Source organism: Silurus meridionalis, chromosome 13 (assembly GCF_014805685.1).
Source record: "Silurus meridionalis isolate SWU-2019-XX chromosome 13, ASM1480568v1, whole genome shotgun sequence".
In the NCBI taxonomy this organism is placed as follows: Eukaryota; Metazoa; Chordata; class Actinopteri; order Siluriformes; family Siluridae; genus Silurus; species Silurus meridionalis.
In genome coordinates this window covers 7,823,729-7,846,873 of record NC_060896.1, presented here as the reverse complement: position 1 = coordinate 7,846,873, position 23,145 = coordinate 7,823,729, and the positions used below count along the sequence as shown (strand labels likewise).

Sequence of the window (23,145 nt, the reverse complement as noted above, 5' to 3'; positions counted from 1 at the left end):
CAGCTGGAGTGTCTAGTTAGAAGGTGTGAGTGCTATTCTGAGTAGTTAATGAGTGTCCAGTGAATTCCCTGGCATGGACCAGCTTGTTAGTGTCAAATAAGGATTTTTTTGTTTGCTTGTTTGTACTTCATCAAGATGTCATGATGGGATGATTTATTGGGGCTGATATCAGTTTGTGAATTTAGACACAATTTTGATCCCTTTTTTTTTACTTAACGATTCATCTTTCAGCTGGAAACCAACGAAACAGAAGGAAGGAAAAACCGGATTCGACCGGAATTTAAAGAAGATCCAGCCTTTAAAAACCGTCTCATCTCCTACAACCACACGGCTGTGCACATCCCTACAGACATATATGACGGCTGTGAGTATTTGCATCTGCAAATCTGAAATCATCTGCAAAAACTGTGCTTGTATAAACACTGACACAAAAAGGTCTATAATATATAAACTGCTTGGAAAATTCCATTTTAACAGCTGTCAGCTTGGAAGACACTCGCAATGGCAGAGGTTTGGATTGAAGACAGGAAATGAAAATGCAACACCAGTTATGGTGTTATTTTCTACAAAATAATCTTTCTGCGTCATCTGGGGAAAAACATTTTTTTTTTTTGTATTCAAGTATAATTTCAAATAGATAGAAAATTGAATGCATGATTACTCTTGGTCCATTGAGAACTAATAAAAAGTGTAGACAAAAAAAAAAAACATGAGAAACTGCACAAAAGTCTTTCATCATGTCATATTTTCTTATTGAATTAAGCTTTCAATTATTTTAAATGAACCTGTGTAACATTCTCATGTTTACATTTTACTGAGATTGTGTTTATACTTCTTCTGGATATATTCTTCTGGACTCATGCCCTTTTTCCCCAAGAAATTCACAGGGGTGGTGAAGTGTGAAAGATGTTTTCAATTCTGGAGTTCAGTGGTCTGGGGTTTGCCTCCACTGAACCGTACTGTGGTCTGTATCAGGTGTGGAAGCTACTCACCGTAACATGATTGCTTAACATTATAACATCACCTCCTGTTTTATATTTCCTGAATGAGTTGGCATGGTCATTTAATTTTCCCTAATGGTATATTTTGAAGTTTATAAGATTGGAGCTCTGTAATTAGGTCAACTGCTTTTTGTTTGACATCTTGTACTGAATGCATCGTAAAAAAAAAAAGCACTTCTACTGCCAGCCCCATGGCTAAATGACAGGTTTGGCATTTGACTGCAGACTGTAATTCCTGACCTCCGAACTGAAAAAAGAAAGAAAATGCCCCCTGTGATCAATTTCCTTTGAGTTTTGCAATTATGTCAAATGACTTTAGATTAGATTAGATTAGATTAGATTAGATTCAACTTTATTGTCTTTATGCTAAATGCAAGTATGGATCCGAAGAAATTCAGTCTTCTGGCATCTATTTAAAACCGTGTCTTGATGATTAACGTAATTTAAAACACCATAATTACTTTAAAACATTTACAAGAATATTTTGTTTACATGCTCCATGTTGAGTTTGGTTTCACTAATAATAAACATACATTTGCATAAAGCATCAATATTTGTCATCGCCCATGTTGATTAGAGTATTAAAAACTTGACAAGTATTAATTTGAGGTACATTTAAAACAGATAAAAATGTGCGAATAATTTGCGATTAATGTAATATAATAATATAATATAATATAATATAATATAATATAATATAATATAATATAATACAGCCCTAATATATATGTATATAAATTGTAAAATGTACAATGTAAATTTTGTATACAATGTAAAATTTAAAACGGATTGTTTATATATAAAATGTACAATGTAATATTTATTGTACACACATATTAACGTGTTAAATGCATTACATTGGAAAGGACAGGAACTTTATAATTACATCACAGTGAAATTCTTTCTTCACATATTCCACAGGGTCAGCCATGCTACAGCACCCCTGTAGCTGTATTATTAAGGGCCTTGCTTAAGGGCCACAAGAGTGGCAGGTTTGCGATACCAAGGCTTGACCCCCTGACTTTCTGATCAGCGACCCTGACTCGTAACCAATGAGCTACCACCTCCCTTAATGCCTAACGATTCATATTTAGTCAATCCTAGTAAGAAATGAAAGACAAACAACGAACCATTAAAAACGAACAAGGGGGCATACATGGTTGTTTCCCACTTTGTAGCTAAATTGGTCAGAAATGATGTCATACCAAGCACCAAATTTCCAGGTTTGATGTAACCCGAATGCAAAATTACACAACAGTGTGTCTTTAGCACATAACCAGAGAAAAGATCAGCAGACCATCTCTACACTGGGATGTATTTTAGCAGTTTTCACTTCTTGCCATAATTTATTTCAGGTCAAGTCAAGTCAAGTTTATTTCTATAGCGCTTTTTACAACAGATATTGTCTCAAAGCAGCTTTACAGAATTTAACAGTTAAGAAGAAAGATGTGTATTTATCCCTGATGAGCAGACGGTGGCAAGGAAAAACTCTCTTAGGTGTTATAAGGAAGAAACCTTGAGAGGAACCAGACTCAAAAAGGAGACCCATCCTCATTTGTTTGATATCAAGAGTGTGATTATTGTCTTGAAAAAATACAGAACACTGGAGAATGAGAACTAATATGAGCACTGGAGTGTAAGATTATGAGTAATGTCCTTTCCTCTCTTATAAAGTAATTTGAGATTATGGAACCAGGAGCAACTGAGCAACTCATAAAATAGCTCAACATTTGCAATCATCACAGATCCAACACCAGCTCCTCCATGCCAGAGCCTTTAAACACTCAAAGAGGTCCGATGTCCAAAGTTCAATTTGTCTGCCATGCATCTGTCTCTGTATGTCGCTGTGTGTATTTGGGTTTTGAATGTGGTGCGGTGTGTGTCTGAGTGCATTGGGATTGTGATTAGTTTGATTGGAAGATATTGGGTTGGCCAGGCTATATAGGCACTATTTCAGCTTGCTTTGCCTGCTGGGATAGCGTCTGGCCCTGCCTCGTAAGACTGCTCTTCCTTACTGACCTTGCAGTGTAGGTACAAATACACTCACAGCCTCTCATTTACACACACACACACACTCATGGGAGACAACAATTCAGATAATCACTTGGCAGGGCTGTTAAACTATAATTTATGTAAACAGCATGTTTGACAGCAGTTCTGCTGCAGAATAAATAGCAAGTTTAAAAACTTGAGAATAAACAGGTTGATTAATTAAAAATTAAGAGACATTGAATAGTTGATCTAATGATGCTTTCTGTAGGGATATGTTTATTTTATATTTACAGAAGGAGTCTCCAGTGTCAGTGTTTTATAACAATATGTTTTACACAATGGGATGTTCAGGACAGAGGAGTTTGAACTTCCTGGTTTCATCATAACATGGAGATCAGTTTTTTCTTAAATTTATAAATTTAGGAAAGAGAGTGAAAATAAATTAGTGGGGAAATTATTATTTGTAGTAACATTACTAACATTTTAATAGCATACATTAGTGAATGACTGTAAAAATGTAACTAAGGTTGCTGTGGTGTAAGACAGCAGTTCCAAGACCAGTTTTCTGCAAGACAGATTTTTCACAGACCCAGGCTGGGAGGGTAGCCTGTGTGTTTGTGTGTGTGTTTGTGTGTGTGTGTGTGTGTGTGTGTGTGTGTGTGTGTGTGTGTGTGTGTGTGTGAGACAGTAGACATTCAAGTGGGGGGGTATTATAGATTATTATTTTGATTATTACATATATAATGAACATGTAACTTAACTCATCATAATGCAGAATCAATGGGAGCTTAATTTATTAATGTATATAAAGAAAACTGCAACTGAAACAAGTGAAGGAAATTGGCCTTGGTGGAAGTGGTCATTAAAAAAAAAAAAAAAAAAACCTGCAGTTTGCAAAAGTCAGTAAATTATAAATAAAACAAACACTTAAAATTTTGTACTTTTACTAATGAAGTCAGGGGTTGGGGCTCCCTGGTCTAAGAGTAATAAAATACTTTAGGATTTATTATAGGGAAAGAATCTATGCCGTGGGCGGTGTGATGTAGAGGCAGCCGTCATTTTTAATACCTTATTCGGTGTGTTTCAGTCTTGTGAGTCATGCACTTTTGTTTTTCATCTCATTACTAAGTCATTTATCTTGTGATGTTGTTTGTCCTTGTTCGTCTGTTTGGTTTTTGTTTTAACGTTAGGCTTGCACATGGCATGTTAGATGTACAAAGCTGTTCGCTTGAGTTATTGGTGACTAATGGAAAAGTCCAAATAGAGTGTACACACTCTCCTGACCTACTGCCTCTGGCTCCACTGTGTGACCAGGAGAGCAGCCGGTTGCCGACATCACAGCAGGCAACAGTAACAGTGCAAATGATCATCAGTACTGGCAAACATTATTAACGCATCAGAAATTAACACATGCCAGAAGGCACACTTCAGCCTTCTTGTTTTTTTATTGCATTCTTTTTTTTTCATCATATTTACTAAAAATAGGATGAAATATAAAAACCCGTTTTAGTGCATTCATTCCAAGCCAAACACTTTTTATAATCACACTGGTCTTCATCTATGATCTGTAATAAACCACGTAAGAATGAGTCTGCATCTTAATTCTGGAATCCTGTACTGTATTTTTGCTTCTACTGTATGTATGCTATAGCAATGCAACTACAGAAATAACCTTTCAGTAGGAAAATAATAAAAGCAAGTAAATAAATGAAGACCATTATGCAGATTGTGGTTTACAACTGCGGTTCTGTCAGACCTATATCACTTGCAAAACCTATTTAACTCATCTATATCATTGTGGTGTTCATGTGATCATATAGCAGAGGTTTAAAGCAGTTGTAGAACATAACACTAATGCTTAAGAAAATAAAGAAACTGAAGAGACATTTCAAATGCACAAAAGAGAATAATAATAATAACAATTTAAGCAGCAAGCAGAGATTGTGGCACTGTTTGCACAGTAAACAGAAGGTTCCTGGGCTTGATCTTGGTGCGTGATGCAACCCTTTTCTGGGAAACTGGTAGCTTGGTGGTTAAGATACATGAACATTTGATCAGTTATATACAGTAAATAAGATAATTGGAAGTTGCTCTGGATAAGGGTACAAATGCCTTGGATGTTAATATACCCAGGGGCTGTCTGCCTTTTACATTCTAGAGACATAGTTCAAAATTTATGACCATAAAAATACCTCCAATTTAGGCACAGATTTGACAAGATGGTGGTTTTAGAACTTTAGTCGGAACGTTTGTTAGAGCCTCCTTAATCAATGTGCAAAGAATAACAGCTTCATGGCAGGTCTGTTGGCTGCTTAAGATGCAATATCCAGAAGAAGAACAAGAACATGAACAAGAAGCATTCTTTACACCTTTGATACTTGGCCCTCTAATTTGCCCTTACACGTGGCCCTCAATTGTCCCAGAACATATGCGATTCCACTTCTCCAATTAGTCCACTATAGATACATGCACAAGCACTAACATTGCCGGGACCGCAAACAAAATAGATTTAACAGGTTATATTAGGAATGCAGAAGAATGTGCATTCCTCTGCAATGTGAGGAAGCAGTGGCGTAGGAGTGTGAGGTGCAATTGTGCCAGTGTTGGCAACGTTCTGACCTCCAGGTTAGGAACAGGCGTGTGGAGAATGATTCTGAGACACGTCTTGCTTTTTCAGTGGGGAAATGAGAAAAGGTCGCGAACATTCGAGTACGAGGGTGAAGTTAATTGTCTAAAGCGGTGTGTGTGTGTGTGTGTGTGTGTGTGTGTGTGTGTGTGTGAGAGAGAGTGAAATAGAGAAAGAGCAGCATGCTGCTTGCAAATGCATAAAAATGAGGAAAGAGATTATACTGTGGGTGTGGGTGTGGGTGTGGGTGTGTGGTATGTGGTATGTGTGGATTTATTGTCTACATGGACTTTAAAGGATGTTACCAGATGTCAATCAGAGCCTGACAGGATAGTGATTCAAATCTAAAAACATTCAAAGCCATGTACATACATACACATGCACACACACACTCACACACACACACACACACACACACAGAGTGAAATAACTTAGGCCCATGACTCCCGCAGGGAAGAAAATTGGATTTTCTCGGATAAAGTGGCACGTCGTTTAGGAGAGAGGAGTGTGTGGGCTCGCACTGCCACCGTCTAAGGAAGCAACAAAATCTCCCTGTCATTAAGAGAGACAACACTGAATGAAACAGCAACAGGAAATGTTTTTTCCCCAGGAGGGCAAGAGGGCAGAAAGGGAAATGGTATTTAATGGGTATAAAGTGTGTTGTGATTGGCAATGAAAAACAATGAAAAAACGTTCCTTTTGACTCACATTGGAATTTTATTTCTGGCAAATTCAGTTCAAGCTCATTGAGATTCTCTGTGCGTTGAAGTTGATGTTGATGATTGCTGTGTTTGTGCACATGAAAGTTAAACACACTTATCATTTCTAGTACACCCCGTGTATATCTTACATCCCAGTTTTTAAGCTGATTTATCCAATGTATTTGCTACATGATCAAGTTTCCCTGGTGCTTAAAAGCCAGAGAGATGCATACATCATTGCATCCCCCCCATATCTTTCACATCCTCGGCCAGTCTGTGAAAATAAACTGTTATTGCGGCTGCAACACTGAATTTTGCATGGTTCATTAGATTTAATGTTGACACATAGGCCGTTTTTCCTCTCCAATGAGACTATTCTTTAGCAGCACTTTCAGCAGGCCTGTCAGGTTGCGTGGCCTTTTCAGAGAGATTTGATTTGATTTGATAAGATGATTATAGGTTTCCATGGTTCCCGCGCTTGTGATTCAATAAAGTCGATCAGCGAGTTTGCACCACCCGAGCAGTAGAGCCCTGTGCGGATAATGCGGAATTATCCTGTTCACACTCACACACGTGTGCTGACACACACTCATTCATTGACTCATTCTGAGAATAACAGCCTTTGTGAGGTAAGCTTGGGGACCATTTGAGTCTAAATAAATAAATGTAAAAACGTTGTAAATTAGTACACACATTTACATTTACATTTGTAGCATTTAGAAGACGCCCTTGTCCAGATTCTGAGATCTTGACCTGGAGATTAATCACCTGGGATGACCAGCAGTTCTGTTTTGCTAGGGTTGAGTTTTAGTTGATGAGCACTCATCCATGAAGATGGATTATATTACTAATAATAAATAGGTTAGAAACGAGTTTATTAGAGGGACAACGCATGTAGGACGTTTTGGTTGAGATGGTTTGGACATGTGCAGAGGAGGGACATGGGGTATATCGGTAGGAGAATGCTGAGGATGGAGCCACCAGGAAGGAGGAAAAGAGAAAGGCCAAGGAGGAGGTTTATGGATGTGGTGAGGGAAGACATGCAGGTAGTTGGGTTGAAAAAGGCAGATGTAGAGGACATGTCTATGGAGACGGATGATCCGCTGTGGTGACCCCTAATGGGAGAAGCTGAAAGAAGAAGTCTTACGAATAATAAATCAATCAAAAGAGAAAAAGTGGAAGCATTTGCACCTCTATTTATTTATTTATTTATTTATTATATTTAATTTAATTGGATAATAGGTGAAATTTCATAATAGCTTATACTGTAAAAGTTCAAAAATAGCAATTATTCAGCTAAAACTTTCCTTTCATGACCTGGCTAGTGGTAATTTCGGGATGTACTTACAGTATTTTTTTCATTCAACAGACAAATTTATGACATTTTGTTCACAATCTAATCCCAAAAATAAAAGTCTATCTAAAAATATTTTGCCTTTTCTGATCTCAAAGAGGATTACAGCAGCATCAAAACATAGCTAGATGCCTTGAAAATCCATCATTCATTGCACTTTGTTCAGCACCTAGATTCTACCTGGTAGATGTTAGGTGCTATATAAATAAAGATTGACTGATTGATTGATTGATTGATTGATTGATTGATTGATTGATCATTCTGGTCACTGAGGACTGTATTGTATTAAACCTAAATCAATACATCTAGCACTTAAAACAAAGAAAATACTTCCAATCCTGTGATTTGTTTTGTTTGACAAAACCAAATATTTTAAATAATCTGATCGAATGCATATGATTATTGTTATGTAATGTAATGTAATATAATGTGATATACAAATCAGAAAGAGAAAAGTGTTCTATTTTCCAGAATATTATCTTAGACAATGATAATTGATGTTTATATTATTGTTATTTTGTAATTGTAACAACAGTAAATTCATATTCCAAGGTAAACAATTTAAATGTGTGTATAAATGAATATAGTGTGGAAATATACACTACATGGACAAAATTATTAGGACCCCTAACTTTTCTAGCCATATATGTTTCAGGTTGGAGGCAGACAATTGTATATGATGTCCTTAAATGCAGTTGCATTAAATTTCCCCCTCACTTGAACAAGGAGAACCAAACCGTTTTCAGCATGACAGTGCTACTGTTTACAATGCAGGCTCCATGTAGATTTGTTTACATGGGTTGATCTTGAGTGGCCTATATAGAACTCTATTAACACCTTTGGGATGCATTGGAATGCTGACTGCACCCTAGGCTTCTTGCTACAGCAGTACCTGACTTTACCAACACCCTTGTGGCTGAATGCACAAACATCTAAAATCTAGTGGAACACCTTTCCAGAACAGTGGAGTTTATTATAACAGCAAAAGCGACTAAATGTGAGATAGGGAGTTCAAAAAGCACATACGAATCTTATAGTCAGGTGTCCACAAACTTTTGTCCATGATGTATATTAAGCAATTTTGAAAGCAGACTGTAGTATCAACACTTTGTAACAGTAAATGTTTTTTTTTTCTTTCATTACACAGGACAATATTCACAAAATAATGTAGTTTTTACTTCTATATTTCTGAATTGTGTTTTTGTTTCTAGCTACAATTGTTTTAAATGAACTGAACTGGACCGAAGCACTGGAGGAGGTGTTTAAGAAAAACAGGGAGGAAGACCCGACGTTACTCTGGCAAGTGTTTGGCAGCGCTACAGGACTGGCTCGCTACTACCCTGGTACGCATTTCTATGTGTGTGTGGCTTGTTTGTATTTATTTGTTAATGATGACAGCATCTAATTTACACAGAAAGAATTATAGACCTCAATTATGAAAATAGGTGCTGACAGCAATCTAGCAACTCAATGTTTTCAAAAAAGTTTATGTTTAGTGAAACTTTGCATAAAAATACCTATCTCCAGGTTCTCAGATTGTCTTCTATATTCCGCCAATGTTGCAAGTTATGATCGTAATCGTAGCTAACACTATGTATAGAAAGAGCGGTAGGACATTACTGGACAAGAGATCAGGAAGACCTTCAACAAACTTGAGCATGATGATCATCTAAACGAAATTTTGCTCTCCATATAAATATCTCCTGTCAAAATTATACAAGTTAGAAATATGAACATTCTGCGAAAAAAACATGAACAAATAAATAAAGATTGTGCTTTTAATTAAACGTCAAAATAACAACAAATCAAAACAATCCGATTTATTTGCTCTTATGCCATTAAAAAATATAAATCAAAACTTTAAAAACCTTAAAAAATTGGATAAAGAACAAAGTGTTTGCCTGACAATTTCTCTGCAAGGAGACTATTTTGAAGGTGATAGTGTGTAATCATAGATAAATAAAGTTTTTTTTTTTTATAAACAGAGCTAGTTTGAAACTTTTGATACCACCTCATGTTAAACCCCACCACCACCCCAGAATAAAAAGACAAACAAATGAATAATCTTCTTAGGAGAAACGTAAATTAAACTAAATATAACCTAAGCACGTTGCCCAATCAAAGTAAATATTTTGCAAAATGGCAGCTGACAAAACTATATGTTTACACCTTTTTATGACATAATGCAACAGCATGTCTATTGCTTAAATGTAAATCCATTCACAAAACTGCTTGCTATATCACACTGCTCAATCCTAATATTTACTCTGACAAATTATATGTAGATACACTATATTGCCAAAAGTATTGGGTCACCTGACCTTTCCTGCTATATGTGTTTTTTCCAAACTGTTACCACAAAGCTGAAGGAACTAAATTGTACAGGACGTCTTTAGATGCACTATAAAAAAAAAATTACATTAATTTACATACATTCATTTGAACTTGGAAATCCAAACCTGTTCCAGCATGACAATGCCCCTGTGCACAAAGTGAGCTTTTTGAAGATCTGGTTCACATGCTTTGAAGAGTAAGATCTTGAGTGGCCTGCTACAGAGCTCTGATCTCATCCCTACTGAACACCTTTGGGATGGTTTGGAACGCTGACTGCACCCCAGACCTCCCTCACCTCACCTACAACAGTAATACCCTTGTGGCTGATGAACACAAATATCCATAAGCACACTCCAAAATCTATTCGAAAAGCTTCCCAGAAGAGTGGAGGGAATTATAAGAGTAAATTGGGATTAATGTGGAATGCAATGCTCAAAAATCAAATAACAAACTTGTTTTCGGGTGACCCAATACATTTGGTAATATAGTGTATCTCTATAGCAGGGTTTTGACCAGTCTTCAAAAATTTTAGACCTTAAAAAGTGTTAAATTAACTTTTTAAGGTCTTCAATCATTTTAAACAGGTCTTACTTCATTTTCATTGAAATGCTCCGGCAGTACTTTAGAATGTTTTCGTTTGTTAGTTCTTTCTTTCGCTAGTCTAAATATCATTCACTGTATCAAAATGACAAATAAGACGACTATGCAATAGCCAATCAGCTTTCTGTTACTGTAGCAAACCTCTTTCAGATTTTACCACAGACGTAAAACGGATTTTATTTTTCAGCTATGGGGAAGTACAATACTTGCGGTACTTGGCTTGAAAAAAATATTTTAGGTTAAAGCCAGTTGCTAAGAACGTATTCATGTGTGTTTTTGATGTTGTGATATAGGTCCTAAATTTCATTCTAAATGGTCTTAAAAAGGTCTTAAAAAGTCCAAATTTGACTTTGTGAAACCTGCAGAAACACTGTATAGAAAAGTGTACTAGGGCAGTATTTACCCTCCCTCCCCGTGACTAGCAGCTATCATGAGGGCCAATTCCTTCAATAATTCAATATTACTTTGACTCATACATCTGGTTCCCTGGTGGTCTAGTGGTTAGGATGCGGCGCTCTCACTGCTGCGGCCCGGGTTCGATCCCCAGTCAGGGAACCAACCCCAGCCATTAGGGTTGCACAAGCCTTAGTGCCAGTCCCAAGCCCGGATAAATGGGGAGGGTTGCGTTAGGAAGGGCATCCAGCGTAAAACATGTGCCAAATCAAACATGCGGATGATCCGCTTTGGCGACCCCTAATGGGAGAAGCCGAAAGAAAGATTTACATTGACTCGAACATCTGACTGTTAGACATATTTACTTCTATATATGATGTAATGTTCCGATCTAAAAAGACACTGACATGTTATTATTAAATTATACGCTATCAGCTCAACTGAGGGCCCACTAAAGACCCCAGCATTTCTAATGATGATGGAGTAGACAACAAATAAACTCTCATCTTGTTTCAATTATTTTCAGGTTTCCAATTAGTGGCTCTTTAGTTTACAATCTGCATATAAATTGCACACTCCTATTTTAAACCTTTGTCTAAATTATTATAAATGTAAATTTTATTTTTTGAGGAATGGGAAAATTCTGTGGCTGCTATGCTCATTTTGTGTGTGTGTGTTTGGCGGGTTAGAGTGAACTCATTAATCACACCCCCATTACACTGACAGGGCATTACTATGACGCACACACACACACACACACACACACACACACACACACACACACACACACACACACTCCTAATATAGCCTACTGTATTTTATTTGACAAAAAAATCACAAGCAATTAACAGGTCAGATCCTCTCAATCACCTTTGTAAATCATAAACACACAACTCACTCACCAGCACATATTCAGTGACAGCAATTCTACAAAACACCCACATTCACACACACAGACACACAAACATGCAGCTCTTTTATTTAGACCAGTGTGCTGAAATTTACACCCACTAGCCTGGCAGTAATTACTCAGCTCCATCTGCTTACTTTTATTCCATGGTTTAAAAAAGATATAAATATATAAAAATATATAAAATAAATAAATTCTGGTAGAATTTCTGCTGTAAAATCGTATGCATCCTTGTAGGAAAAATGCGTTTTGCATTTTAATGCATGCTGTTTGAACAACGATTCATATCCATGTCTAAATGGTACTATTAGTCCTCGTATTTAATTATTCGCAGCTTCATTTTTTACACCTCGTACATATTAATGTGGCGTATTATGCAGGAAATATGTTAACATGCAAAACCCTGGTGATAGGAGCAACTCTGTCGGTGGGTTCAAATTGTCACAGAGGATTATTTTATACCTGTTAAGGTGATTAGCATATCACCTTAACAGGTATAAATAAATAATTAAATAATCTATTTTTATAATTATTGTTTTTTTTTGTATTTAGCCTCTCCGTGGAAGGACGCCAGGAAAACACCCAGCAAAATTGACCTATATGACGTCCGTCGCAGACCCTGGTACCTTTTTACACCTTCACAGTTGTGTTTGCCCACACAGTGTTCACGTTAAAATATTGCCATTGTGCCTTTGACAGACCTATGAATATTTCTTAATGGCAAACCTGTGATGAGACAGATAGATAAATAGGCCCTGTTTAAACAAAATCAGCCATTAGGGTTGCACAAGCCAGTGCACTCTTAGTGCCGGTCCCAAGCCCGGATAAATGGGGAGGGTTGTGTTAGGAAGGGCATCCAGCATAAAAACATGTGCCAAATCGAACATGCGGATCACAAATACGGATGATCCGCTGTGGCGACCCCTAATAGGAGAAGCCGAAAGAATGTAATGCACAAACCATGGAAAATGCTTCTGAATGGTTTTAATAACTATAAAAATACAAAAAAAACATTTAGATTAGTTATATGCTAGAGGTTGACCAATTAATCGGTTTTACTGATTAATCTGCACTGATATTTGATTGCTGGAACTATGCAAAAAATCCATACCAATAGTTTTTCCAGGTTCCAGTCCACTGTAATAACGAAAGCAGCCTCTAGAGGCGAATCACTTACCTCACGTGCCATTTGTTTTTACACGTGAGAACAGTGCACGTGCTGCTTGGAGAGTGCTATATTATTTTTATTATAATAAATATTAAAAATGATTAGAATTTATCAATTATATAATTATATTTATTTATACATTTTTATTTCATTAAGCACATTATCATGATTCAGTACTGTTATTTAATTTTAGATTTTTGTAATAAACTTCAGTATTATTTTACATCAAGTCTTATGTTTTTTTTCCCCCCAGTATCCATTTTTAAAACTTTTTTTAATTGTTTATCGAAAAGTACGATCCAACCTAGCTAGTATCAGTAAAATCCGATTCGGCCTTTATTATATACATTGTACAGGCTTCTGCAACATCACTTATGCTATAGCCTGTATTGAAAAGGCTAATGGTGATAAGTGATAATTTACCAAAGGATATAATTTAGAAAAATACAAACAAAGCACAGGACAAATTGATAAACTGTACAACACTGGTTTTTAGATTTCACTAATTAGCTAAAGTAAACGCAATGTACACATAATGGAAATCCTTAGGAACACAGTACATACAACATGTAAATCAGTCTGTGATATAAACGTAAAAACAGTAACATAAGCAATTTTTTCCCTGAATTAGACAATTTATCTTTAAAATGCATTTTCTACCTGTTGAATTTCGAACCTGATTGCGCAGGTGTTGCTCCTTATTTTATATATTGTAGTAGCTCTTGAAAAAATTATGTTAGAGCTACACTGTGAATTTAAGAGAAAAATCCATGTGATGTGTATAAGAGTGTCTATGGATAAGAGTTAAAACTCAAATCCACGGTGTCAGTAGTGAAGTGTTCTTCCTGTTGTTTTATTCAGGTATGTTCAGGGTGCTGCCTCACCGAAGGACATGCTCATTCTGGTGGACGCGTGAGTGGGTTTCATATTAGTCTATTTTTATGGTTCTTACTATGACTTGAGTGAGCATCTGCTCTTTTTTCATTCCTGTTTGTCTGCCTCTACAGAGGCTGTAGGTGGCTGAATGGGGCTCAGGTGCTGAAGTGTGTGTATGCGCTTAGTCAGGTGTCATGTCTCTATCGGTGTCTTTCAGGAGCGGGAGTGTGTCTGGATTAACTCTTAAACTCATCCGAACGTCCGTCAGTGAAATGCTGGAGACTCTTTCGGATGATGACTATGTCAATGTCGTGAACGTAAGTGTGTGTTCAAGTGTGTATATGGTTAAATCTGACAGTTCCATGATAAAGACAGAATAATATGACAGAATAAAAAGATTTTTTCCCCCACACAAATACAGATTAATCCAAGCTAAGTATGTTAGAGTACTATACACACTACTACTACTACACCGTGTTTTAGAAAAAATTGGTTCCGCATTCGTAGGTGTGTGTGTGTGTGGTGTGTTTGAGTCTGCGAGAAGGACAAGGTGAATGATGAAGGTGAAATAATGAAATATGGATTTGGCTTCAGTGTGCCACTTGAAAACAAGCTCCTAATGAAAAGGCTGCTTCAGTGGGTGGATGTGCTGAATTGGAAGGTGGGCGGTTTAAAGCGAATGCTGAGAGATCAGGCGGAGAGTGAGCTAAGGAAATGCCCATCTATCACTTCACTGAACGAAAGCCTACAAAACTTGGCAGGCTGCACCAGAGAAAAGTTTGGCTGGATTAATCAGAGCTACACTTTCTTCTCTTTTGACTTACTGACTGGAGGCCCAATCACTGTCCGTCACATTCTCGCATTCTTACGCTCTTCCAGAGTTTTTAGAGAGTCATTAGCTGACAGACCTGACATGCTTATTTTGAATTTTACACTCTTACTAGACAGGCTGATGTTTTGACATGTGTAGCTTCACGTGTCATGTTCAATTCATATACTTTACAACAAGATTATTTATATATAACGTTTTTCCCCTTGGGAATTTAGAAACATTGCTTTTTGCTCTACTGCTTCAGCGCATCGACAGAGTGTCTGCTGTCTGAGATTTATCAGCTTGCTTTAAGATGCGTGTGTGTGTGTGTGTGTGTGTGTGTGTGTGTGTGTGTGTGTGTGTGTGTCTGTGTGTCTGTGTGTGTCTGTGTGTGTGTGTGTGTTACCTCTGACAAGTTATGTTGATCATGCTTGTTTAGTATTGATGAGACAAATTCTAGAACAGGTGGTGTGTGTGTTTGTGTGTGTGTGTGTGTGTGTGTGTGTGTGTGTGTGTGTGTGTGTGTGTGTGTGAGACAGTAGACATTCAACTAAGTGAATGCTTGCTTTTTTCTTTATACTATAAGATAATTAATAGATGTCTATAGCAGTTTTCTGTCATGGTGTGCAGTAGTTACAGTAAAGATTGTACAGCTTTGGTGCAGGCTGCAGGTCTAAAGTGAAGGATATAGGATCTGGTGTGGGGTGTTGGGTTCAGATGTTTGGTTCAGGGCTTAAACTATGATATATGACACAGGATTTATGTGGTGTTGCAGAGGATTTCATCACTCACATCACATTAGCTTGGTGACACCGTGTCAGTCTGGAAGCCTCAGTGGCCTTAAGGCCTCCCTCCATTATCCATCCATCACTCAGGACCACAACTGATTAGACTCAACCATGACAAATAATCTATATGAGAGAGCACACATGCTCAGTAGGCTCCTTGTACATTCAGGATAAAAAGTTTTACCAGGTTTTATATTGGAATTACGATTTGATTGTATTATTTTTAAACGATAAGGGCTGCTGTTCGTTTGAAATGATAGACTGCATTATTGACTGTCACCTTATCAAGCTTCAAAATGCAACTGAACAACAAGAAGCATATAGAGTAATTTAACCAATCAGAAACGCAGCTGCTATTTAGCTAGAACAGGGATCGTCAGTGTGCGCTTCTTTATAGCTTGGCATGGCCACAGAAGCCCACATCTGTCCTGAATTTGGCCTGCTGTCAGCACTGTCAAGCGTGTGTCTGAGCACCAATGCAGCACCTAGTCAACTATATTAGAAGCGAACACTTCATTTGCTTGCTCGTGTGACCTGTTAACCCACACGCAGTATCATCTGAGCTTGTGCTCTGCACCATAGGATCATATTTATATTTATACATGTATAGTGTCTAGGTGTATATAATTATGCTTGATTGATTCTTGGTCATTTACAAAAAAAACAATTGAATGTCAATTCATAGAATATAACTGCAACGTATTTTGCAATCACAGTCAGTACGGCACAGACTGTCTTATGATTAAAATCAGAACCATTTCTCTGGTTTACTTTTGACTTTCCCAAGATACAATTTATCTCCCTGAAAAAGTAAACAGTCTAGCCTTCCCTACTCCTTCCTTTCCCTTTTCCCATGGTGTTCTTCAGAGATTAGTCTTTGGCCTTTTCCTGTTTCACATCATTAGACAACAGAGTATCAACTTTGCATCTTAACTGAATTTTCACTTCCTGTCATTGTGTAATGTGTGAGTGAGTTTAAAAATTAAAATTTGCATGCAAATTAACTTTAAGTGCAAGTACTGAAGGTGCTGGAACCCATTTGGTAATTGCTATTTTATTACTTTGTTCTTATTCTAATTTTTTTGCTTTACAATTTTTTTGTAGACCATAAGCCATAGAGACATGGATTTTCTACATCCATGTTCGTATATCCTACATCCATTTATAGACTCTTAATGGTCTTGTGTTTCTTGGCAAGAACTTTTCACTAGAAATAGACTTGTGAGTTGTAGTAGCACTTTTAGATGTAGTAGTAGCAGCACTAGTTGTATTCGTATTAGTAGTTTTAGTTTAGTAATAGTAAATAGAAGATGCATTAGTAGCAGCAGAGGTGGGAAGTAACAGAGTACAATACTTTGTTACTGTACTTAAGTAGATTTTTCTGGTATCAGTACTTTACTCCACTATTTATTTTTTAGACAACTTTTTACTTTTACTCATTACATTTTTACACAAATATCTGTACTATTTACTTCTTACATTTTTAAAACAGGCTCGTTACTTTTAATCCATTGATTTGGTGAAATATATATTTGTTTCTTTTCACTGCGTGCCGATTTCAGCCGAACAACCGATTTCCTGTTACTGTGTGTCCTGACTCTCACTCTTTACGAAGATAAGAATCAGCAGGCAGAGGCAGTTAGAAGTCTGGGGTTAACGTGGATGAGACAGAGGGAGTCAGTGATGTAAACATGACTGAGAGCAGACACATTCATGATCATCATCAGCATTTCTCTGCTTGTGTTCTATATGTGGATCTTCAGCCTGGATACATTCATTAGGTAACAACATTTTTAATTAGTTTTGTATATATATATATATATATATATATATATATATATATATATATATATATATATATATATATATATATATATTTGGCTGTCAAAATTCAAATTATTGCTATCAATTCAGCGAGCATTTCTATTTTAACCATTTTTATTAAAAAAATTTAAATACATAAATAAATAACTAAATATAAAAGAGGCGAAATTAAAACCTCCAGCAAAACATACACTTATTCACGACGTCCCTTTTTTACTTAGATATACAATAAATAAATAAACTCCAGATAAACATATTTTTAATCAGTAAACTTTTGTTTTATTTCTGCGCCAAGTCTCAAATCAAACACCAAATCCGCCATGTTTTACACAATTAACCCTCTAGGTGGCGTTTTGTGGGTTTTTCCCTCATAATGGCGACACAAACTTAAATTACTGTCTTTATTGATTGTACAGATTAAAAACAATACATCATTCAAATCTGTAAAATGTATGTCTATTTTATATATATATATATATATATATATATATATATATATATATAAAAGCTTCTTGACTTAACTTGAAGAGGTGCACTTTCTCCGGTATCACCTCATTAACTGCCCGTGTGGAAACATAGCAAGGCTCTTAATGATGTCCACACGTCTCTGCACTGTTATAGCCTTTATATTTAATCACTGTACATATGCTTACATAAATATCACATGCTGTACATATGCTCCATATTTATCTGCACTATTTGCACGATTGATACATTTTCTCACTTCTGGTAGATGCCAAACTGCATTTCGTTGCTGTGTACCTGTACAATGCAATGACAATAAAGTTCTATCTATCTATCTATCTATCTATCTATCTATCTATCTATCTATCTATCTATCTATCTATCTATCTATCTATCTATCTATCTATCTATCTATCTATCTATCTATCAAATATTAATATGATGTGAGGTCAAGTTAACAGCTAAAACGGGTAGAAGTAATAACTACTTTTTACTTAAGTACATGTCAGAGCCAAGACTTCTTTACTTTCACTTAAGTAAAAAGGTATAATCAGTACTTTAACTTTTACCCGAGTATTTTAAAACATGAGTATCTGTACTTCTACTTAAGTAATGGATGTGTGTACTTTTGCCACCTCTGAGTAGCAGTAAAGGTAGGAGAAGTAGCAGCTGCACCTGTTGTAGTTGGTGTAGTAGGGGCTGTATAATAGTAGTAATGGTAGTAGCAGATATACGTAGAACTAGTTATAGAAGGCAAAGTAGCAGTTACAGCAGCAGCAGCATAAGTAGTAGCAGTTGTAGTAGTAGCAGTAGCAGCAGTAGTAGTAGTAGTTATACTAGTAGCAGCAGTAGTAGCAGCAGTAGTAGCAGTAGCAGCAGTAGTAGCAGCAGCAGTGGTAGTGGTGGTAGCAGCAGCAGCAGTGCAGCAGCAGCAGCAGTGGTGCAGCAGCAGCAGTGGTGGTAGCAGCAGTAGCAGTAGCAGCAGTGGTAGTGGTGGCAGTGGTGGTGGTGCAGTGGTGGTGGTGGTAGCAGTAGTAGCAGTTGTAGTAGTAGCAGCAGTGGTAGCAGCAGCAGCATAAGTAGTAGCAGTTGTAGTAGTAGCAGCAGTAGCAGTGGTGGTAGCAGCAGTGGTGGTAGTGGTGGTAGCAGCAGTGGTGGTAGTAGTGGTGGTGGTGGTGGTGCAGCAGCAGCAGCAGCAGTGGTGGTGGTAGTGGTGGCAGCAGCAGCAGTGGTGCAGCAGTGGTGGTGGCAGCAGCAGTGGCAGCAGCAGTGGTAGTGGTGGTAGTGGTGGTAGCAGTGGTGGTGGTGGTAGCAGTAGTAGCAGTAGCAGCAGCAGCATAAGTAGTAGCAGTTGTAGTAGTAGCAGTGGTAGCAGTGGTAGCAGCAGTGGTGGTAGCAGTGGTAGTGGTGGTGGTGGTGGCAGCAGTGGTGGTGGTGGTAGTGGTGGCAGTGGTAGTGGTGGTAGTGGTGGTGGTAGCAGTAGTAGCAGCAGCAGTAGTAGTAGTAACAGCAAGGTCAGCCACAGTTGTAGTAGTCAGGATAGTAAAAGCAGTGGTTGTAGCAGCAGCAATGATAGTAGTAGTAGTAATAGCAGTCATAGAAGTAGTAATAGTACTAGTAATGGTTATAGCAGCAGTAGTAATAGTAGTAGCAATATTAGCAGTAGTAGTAATAGTAGTGGTTGTATCAGCAGTAGTACTGTATATTAAAAACAATTTTTTTTTTACATGTTTTGTCAATGCTCATACACTCATGCACATTGTGACTTCAGTATAATAAATTTAACATACAGTTGTAGAACAGTAACTTTGGGGTGACACTGTAGAAGGTCGGTCTTAAATTTAATATATTTTCACCTATATTTGTACTATTGAACAGCACCAAAACCTAAAAAAATCAATAAGCAGTTGTTCATTAACTTTTTAAATCTGTCTCTGCTTGGGCTTTATATCTAGCCAAGTGCTATGTCGGTTGTTTTCTGTTCTTAATTAGGTTTCTCTAAAATAGATTTTACACACAAAGGTGTAAGCGTGCATGCTGAAATGACCGTTATAATTATTTATTCACCACACATATGGATTATTTTATTGATTGTGATTGCACTCATGTGTCTCTATATTGGTATCGTCTGTGCGGTATGAGTTGCTCTAAATCTTTTCTAATCGTCCAATTTGACACTGTTATTTGTTTATTATCTTATAAGTGATGTACATGTTTATGTAAATCTGACATTTAGAGTGAGTGTAGAATGATGAGAGACAGGGAGGAATAGTTGATACCATTTCAGTTAATGGATAAAGAAGGATGAGTCTCTGTGCAGTTCTTTTTGAATTGAGGTAATTGTCAAGCATCGAGGCAAATATTCAGGGTTATTAAAGTTCTGTCACACAATGCATTGCTGCAAAAGAGTTCTGGTTGAGCATTTTGTGAATATTTAAGTGTCTTTGTGAATTATGAGAAAGGTCTTCTGAAACAATAGACTGGAAGAACCAGACAACACATAAGCTGAATTTGAAATGAAATAAATAAATAACAAGGATAAAGGGTCTCTTCATCCTTTTCAGATTTGCTTTGTTTTTGAAAGCGATGTTTGGCTGCAATTAGAAGTTATTTCTGTGTTGTAACTCTGTAAAGAATGTTCTTGCAAAATCTCATATGGTTTGTGAACTGCATGGGGGGTATGCTTCAGCGTCATCTCGAGCTCTATTTGGAAAAATGGTCTTTTGGGAGTAGTGAGTCATGGGCCTGCATGGCGATGATACTGAACATCACTTACTTATTCAGGCTAGAGACACTATTTTTTGTGAATCATCACTGTAGCTGAACAATTAATTACACATTAAAGAAAAAATCCACTGTAAAGACATCATTTTTCAATATTAATGAAACAGAATGGAAGGTTTGTCTGCTTCGTTTAACCATAGATGCGCTTTGATATGCGATTTGTCCGATAGCATGTGCCGTGTATGTTCAATCGTCGTAATCGGGTTGTTGACCTTGATTTCTCTTCCCGTATGTTTTCCTTTACTTGTGTCCTCGCCATTTTTAGACAACCACAGCCTTTTTTTGTTTCTTTCTCTCCCGCATTTCCTCCACATCTCTCTGTCTCACAGTAATAGGATTACAAAGGTCAACAACATCAAATGACACACTACAGAAATCCATTTTCAGGGACAAACAGAGATGAAACTTTCAAGTCATTCCAGCTTGTCAAACCAAATACAGCTCATTTATAACTTCATATCAAACTGATGGATTGCAACACTTTAATCCTCCACACACTCCAAAATCAGGTTTTTATTGATTTGGGTTTTAATGGGAAAGGTTAGTATGTTTTAAATGTTATTAAAGCAGCATTTTGTGTGTGTGTGTGTGTGTGTGTGTGTGTGTGTGTGTGTGTGTGTGTGTGGATATACGTGTAACTCTTTTACCAGTTTAACACAAAAGTGAACAACACAGCATGTTTCGACCATCTGGTCCAGGCCAACGTCCGCAATAAGAAGATCTTGAAAGATGCAGTGCAGAACATTACAGCTAAGGGCATAACCAACTACACCAAAGGCTTTGAGTTTGCCTTCAAACAGCTCTCAGATGTGAGTGCTTATCGGATCTTTCTTTCAAGTCACAATTATCTTTCATCTCTTCCTCTTTAAATGCTACACATTCAGCAAGGCATTAATTCAGTGATGAAACAAATGTTTTCCTAAAGACACCATTGCGTTGCCTATAACGATTCTTAATTCAATAAGGAACCTGTTGTGGTGCAGTGCTGTTGTGTTATTATTGTGTACTGCTCTCTGCTGGTGCTGTTTTGTAACTGCAGCTGTTTAAAATGACTTTTAGAGGAACGTGTCGAGAGCGAACTGCAACAAAATCATCATGCTGTTTACTGATGGTGGAGAGGAGAGAGCTCAAGAGATCTTCAAACAGTACAACAAAAATAAGGAGGTGTAAAGAATAAATATATGTTTAAATCAATCTTTGCTTGGTCTAATATCAAAAATAGCTTAAAGTGTGTTTTCATATTCAACAAACTCTATTACTTCTTTTTTTTCTTTCTTCCGACATTCATTTTTTTTTTATCTCTCAGGTCCGCATCTTCACCTTCTCTGTTGGCCAACACAATTACGACACAGGACCTATACAGTGGATGGCTTGTGACAACAAAGGTACAAGTTAGCAGAATGATGAGTTTGACTAGAGTACTTTATTTTAAATTGATTATTTGTATTATCTTTCTCTTCCCCCTCTTCAAATATTTGGTTCCAGTATTCTGTTGCTTTGTGGGTTTTTTTTGTTTGTTTTAGTTTTTTTTTTTCAATAAATTACAATTTGCACTTGATTTATGGAAATGATTTTTGGCCCAATTGCAAAACAAAAATGCTAATGTAATTTGCATTTTATGTATGTAGAAGTCTTATATGGGAGAAAAAAATAGATATAAAAATAGAAGTGTTTCATTAGATGTGTGCTGTTGAGTTATGCTTACACAATGTATTAAAAGTTTCATACATATAGTATGTGCAACAAATAAATGAGATATTGAAGGTCTCCAGGACCCGCTGTCAGGCAAATTACAGGCTCTGCCACTATACGAAAGATGGCATTGTTCACTAAAATGTTGTGATGTAAAGTGATGTTAATCAACAGTGCAAAAACTGTGCCAAATACAAATATTACCCAAAACCAAAAGATAAAAAAGAAGATAAATAAATGCATGTATACAAACACCAAACTGCATGTTTGCTGGGTCACAGCTTGTTTTAGGCTCTGTAATTATACAGAGTATTGGTGTGCTTGAATATGGCATTTTAAAGTGCCATAATTAATTACTGAAATTTGTGTATTTAAAGTAAAAAAAAAAAGAATATATAGAATAAGATCTATCTATCTATCTATCTATCTATCTATCTATCTATCTATCTATCTATCTATCTATCTATCTATCTATCTATCTATCTATCTATCTATCTATCTATCTATCTATCTATCTATCTATCTATAGCAGTTGTACCTATATATAGGTAAGGGCTTTGGGTTACTTTAGCACTGCCAAGCTGCCACTTTTGGGCCCTTGAGCAAAGCCCTTATCTCTTTCTTTTCCAGCGATGCCACATCATGGCTGACCCTGAGCTCTAACTTCCAAACAAGTTGAAAGAAAAGAATGTTTACACATATTTTTAAAAAAAAAGGGTAGTGTAAAAAAGGGGGGTTTTGATTTTAGAATTAATTAGGCAATTAATGAATGAATGACTTAATTGAATACAATGAATTTATGTAACTCCAAAATACTAAATGTTTT

The 23,145-nt window shown here is 36.8% G+C and overlaps 1 protein-coding gene across 8 annotated transcripts in view; it reads left to right on the top strand.

The window, feature by feature from the left end:
* LOC124395491 (voltage-dependent calcium channel subunit alpha-2/delta-1) overlaps positions 1–23,145 on the top strand; it is a 111,654-nt gene that overhangs the window by 50,023 nt on the left and 38,486 nt on the right. For all 8 annotated transcript variants that reach the window (XM_046864015.1, XM_046864012.1, XM_046864016.1 and 5 more), the window contains exons 6-13: positions 232–364; positions 8,886–9,017; positions 12,464–12,533; positions 13,941–13,991; positions 14,173–14,272; positions 21,278–21,436; positions 21,687–21,791; positions 21,934–22,012. In XM_046864015.1, coding sequence (XP_046719971.1) covers positions 232–364; positions 8,886–9,017; positions 12,464–12,533; positions 13,941–13,991; positions 14,173–14,272; positions 21,278–21,436; positions 21,687–21,791; positions 21,934–22,012 — 829 coding nt within the window. The remainder of the gene's footprint in view (positions 1–231; positions 365–8,885; positions 9,018–12,463; positions 12,534–13,940; positions 13,992–14,172; positions 14,273–21,277; positions 21,437–21,686; positions 21,792–21,933; positions 22,013–23,145) is intronic.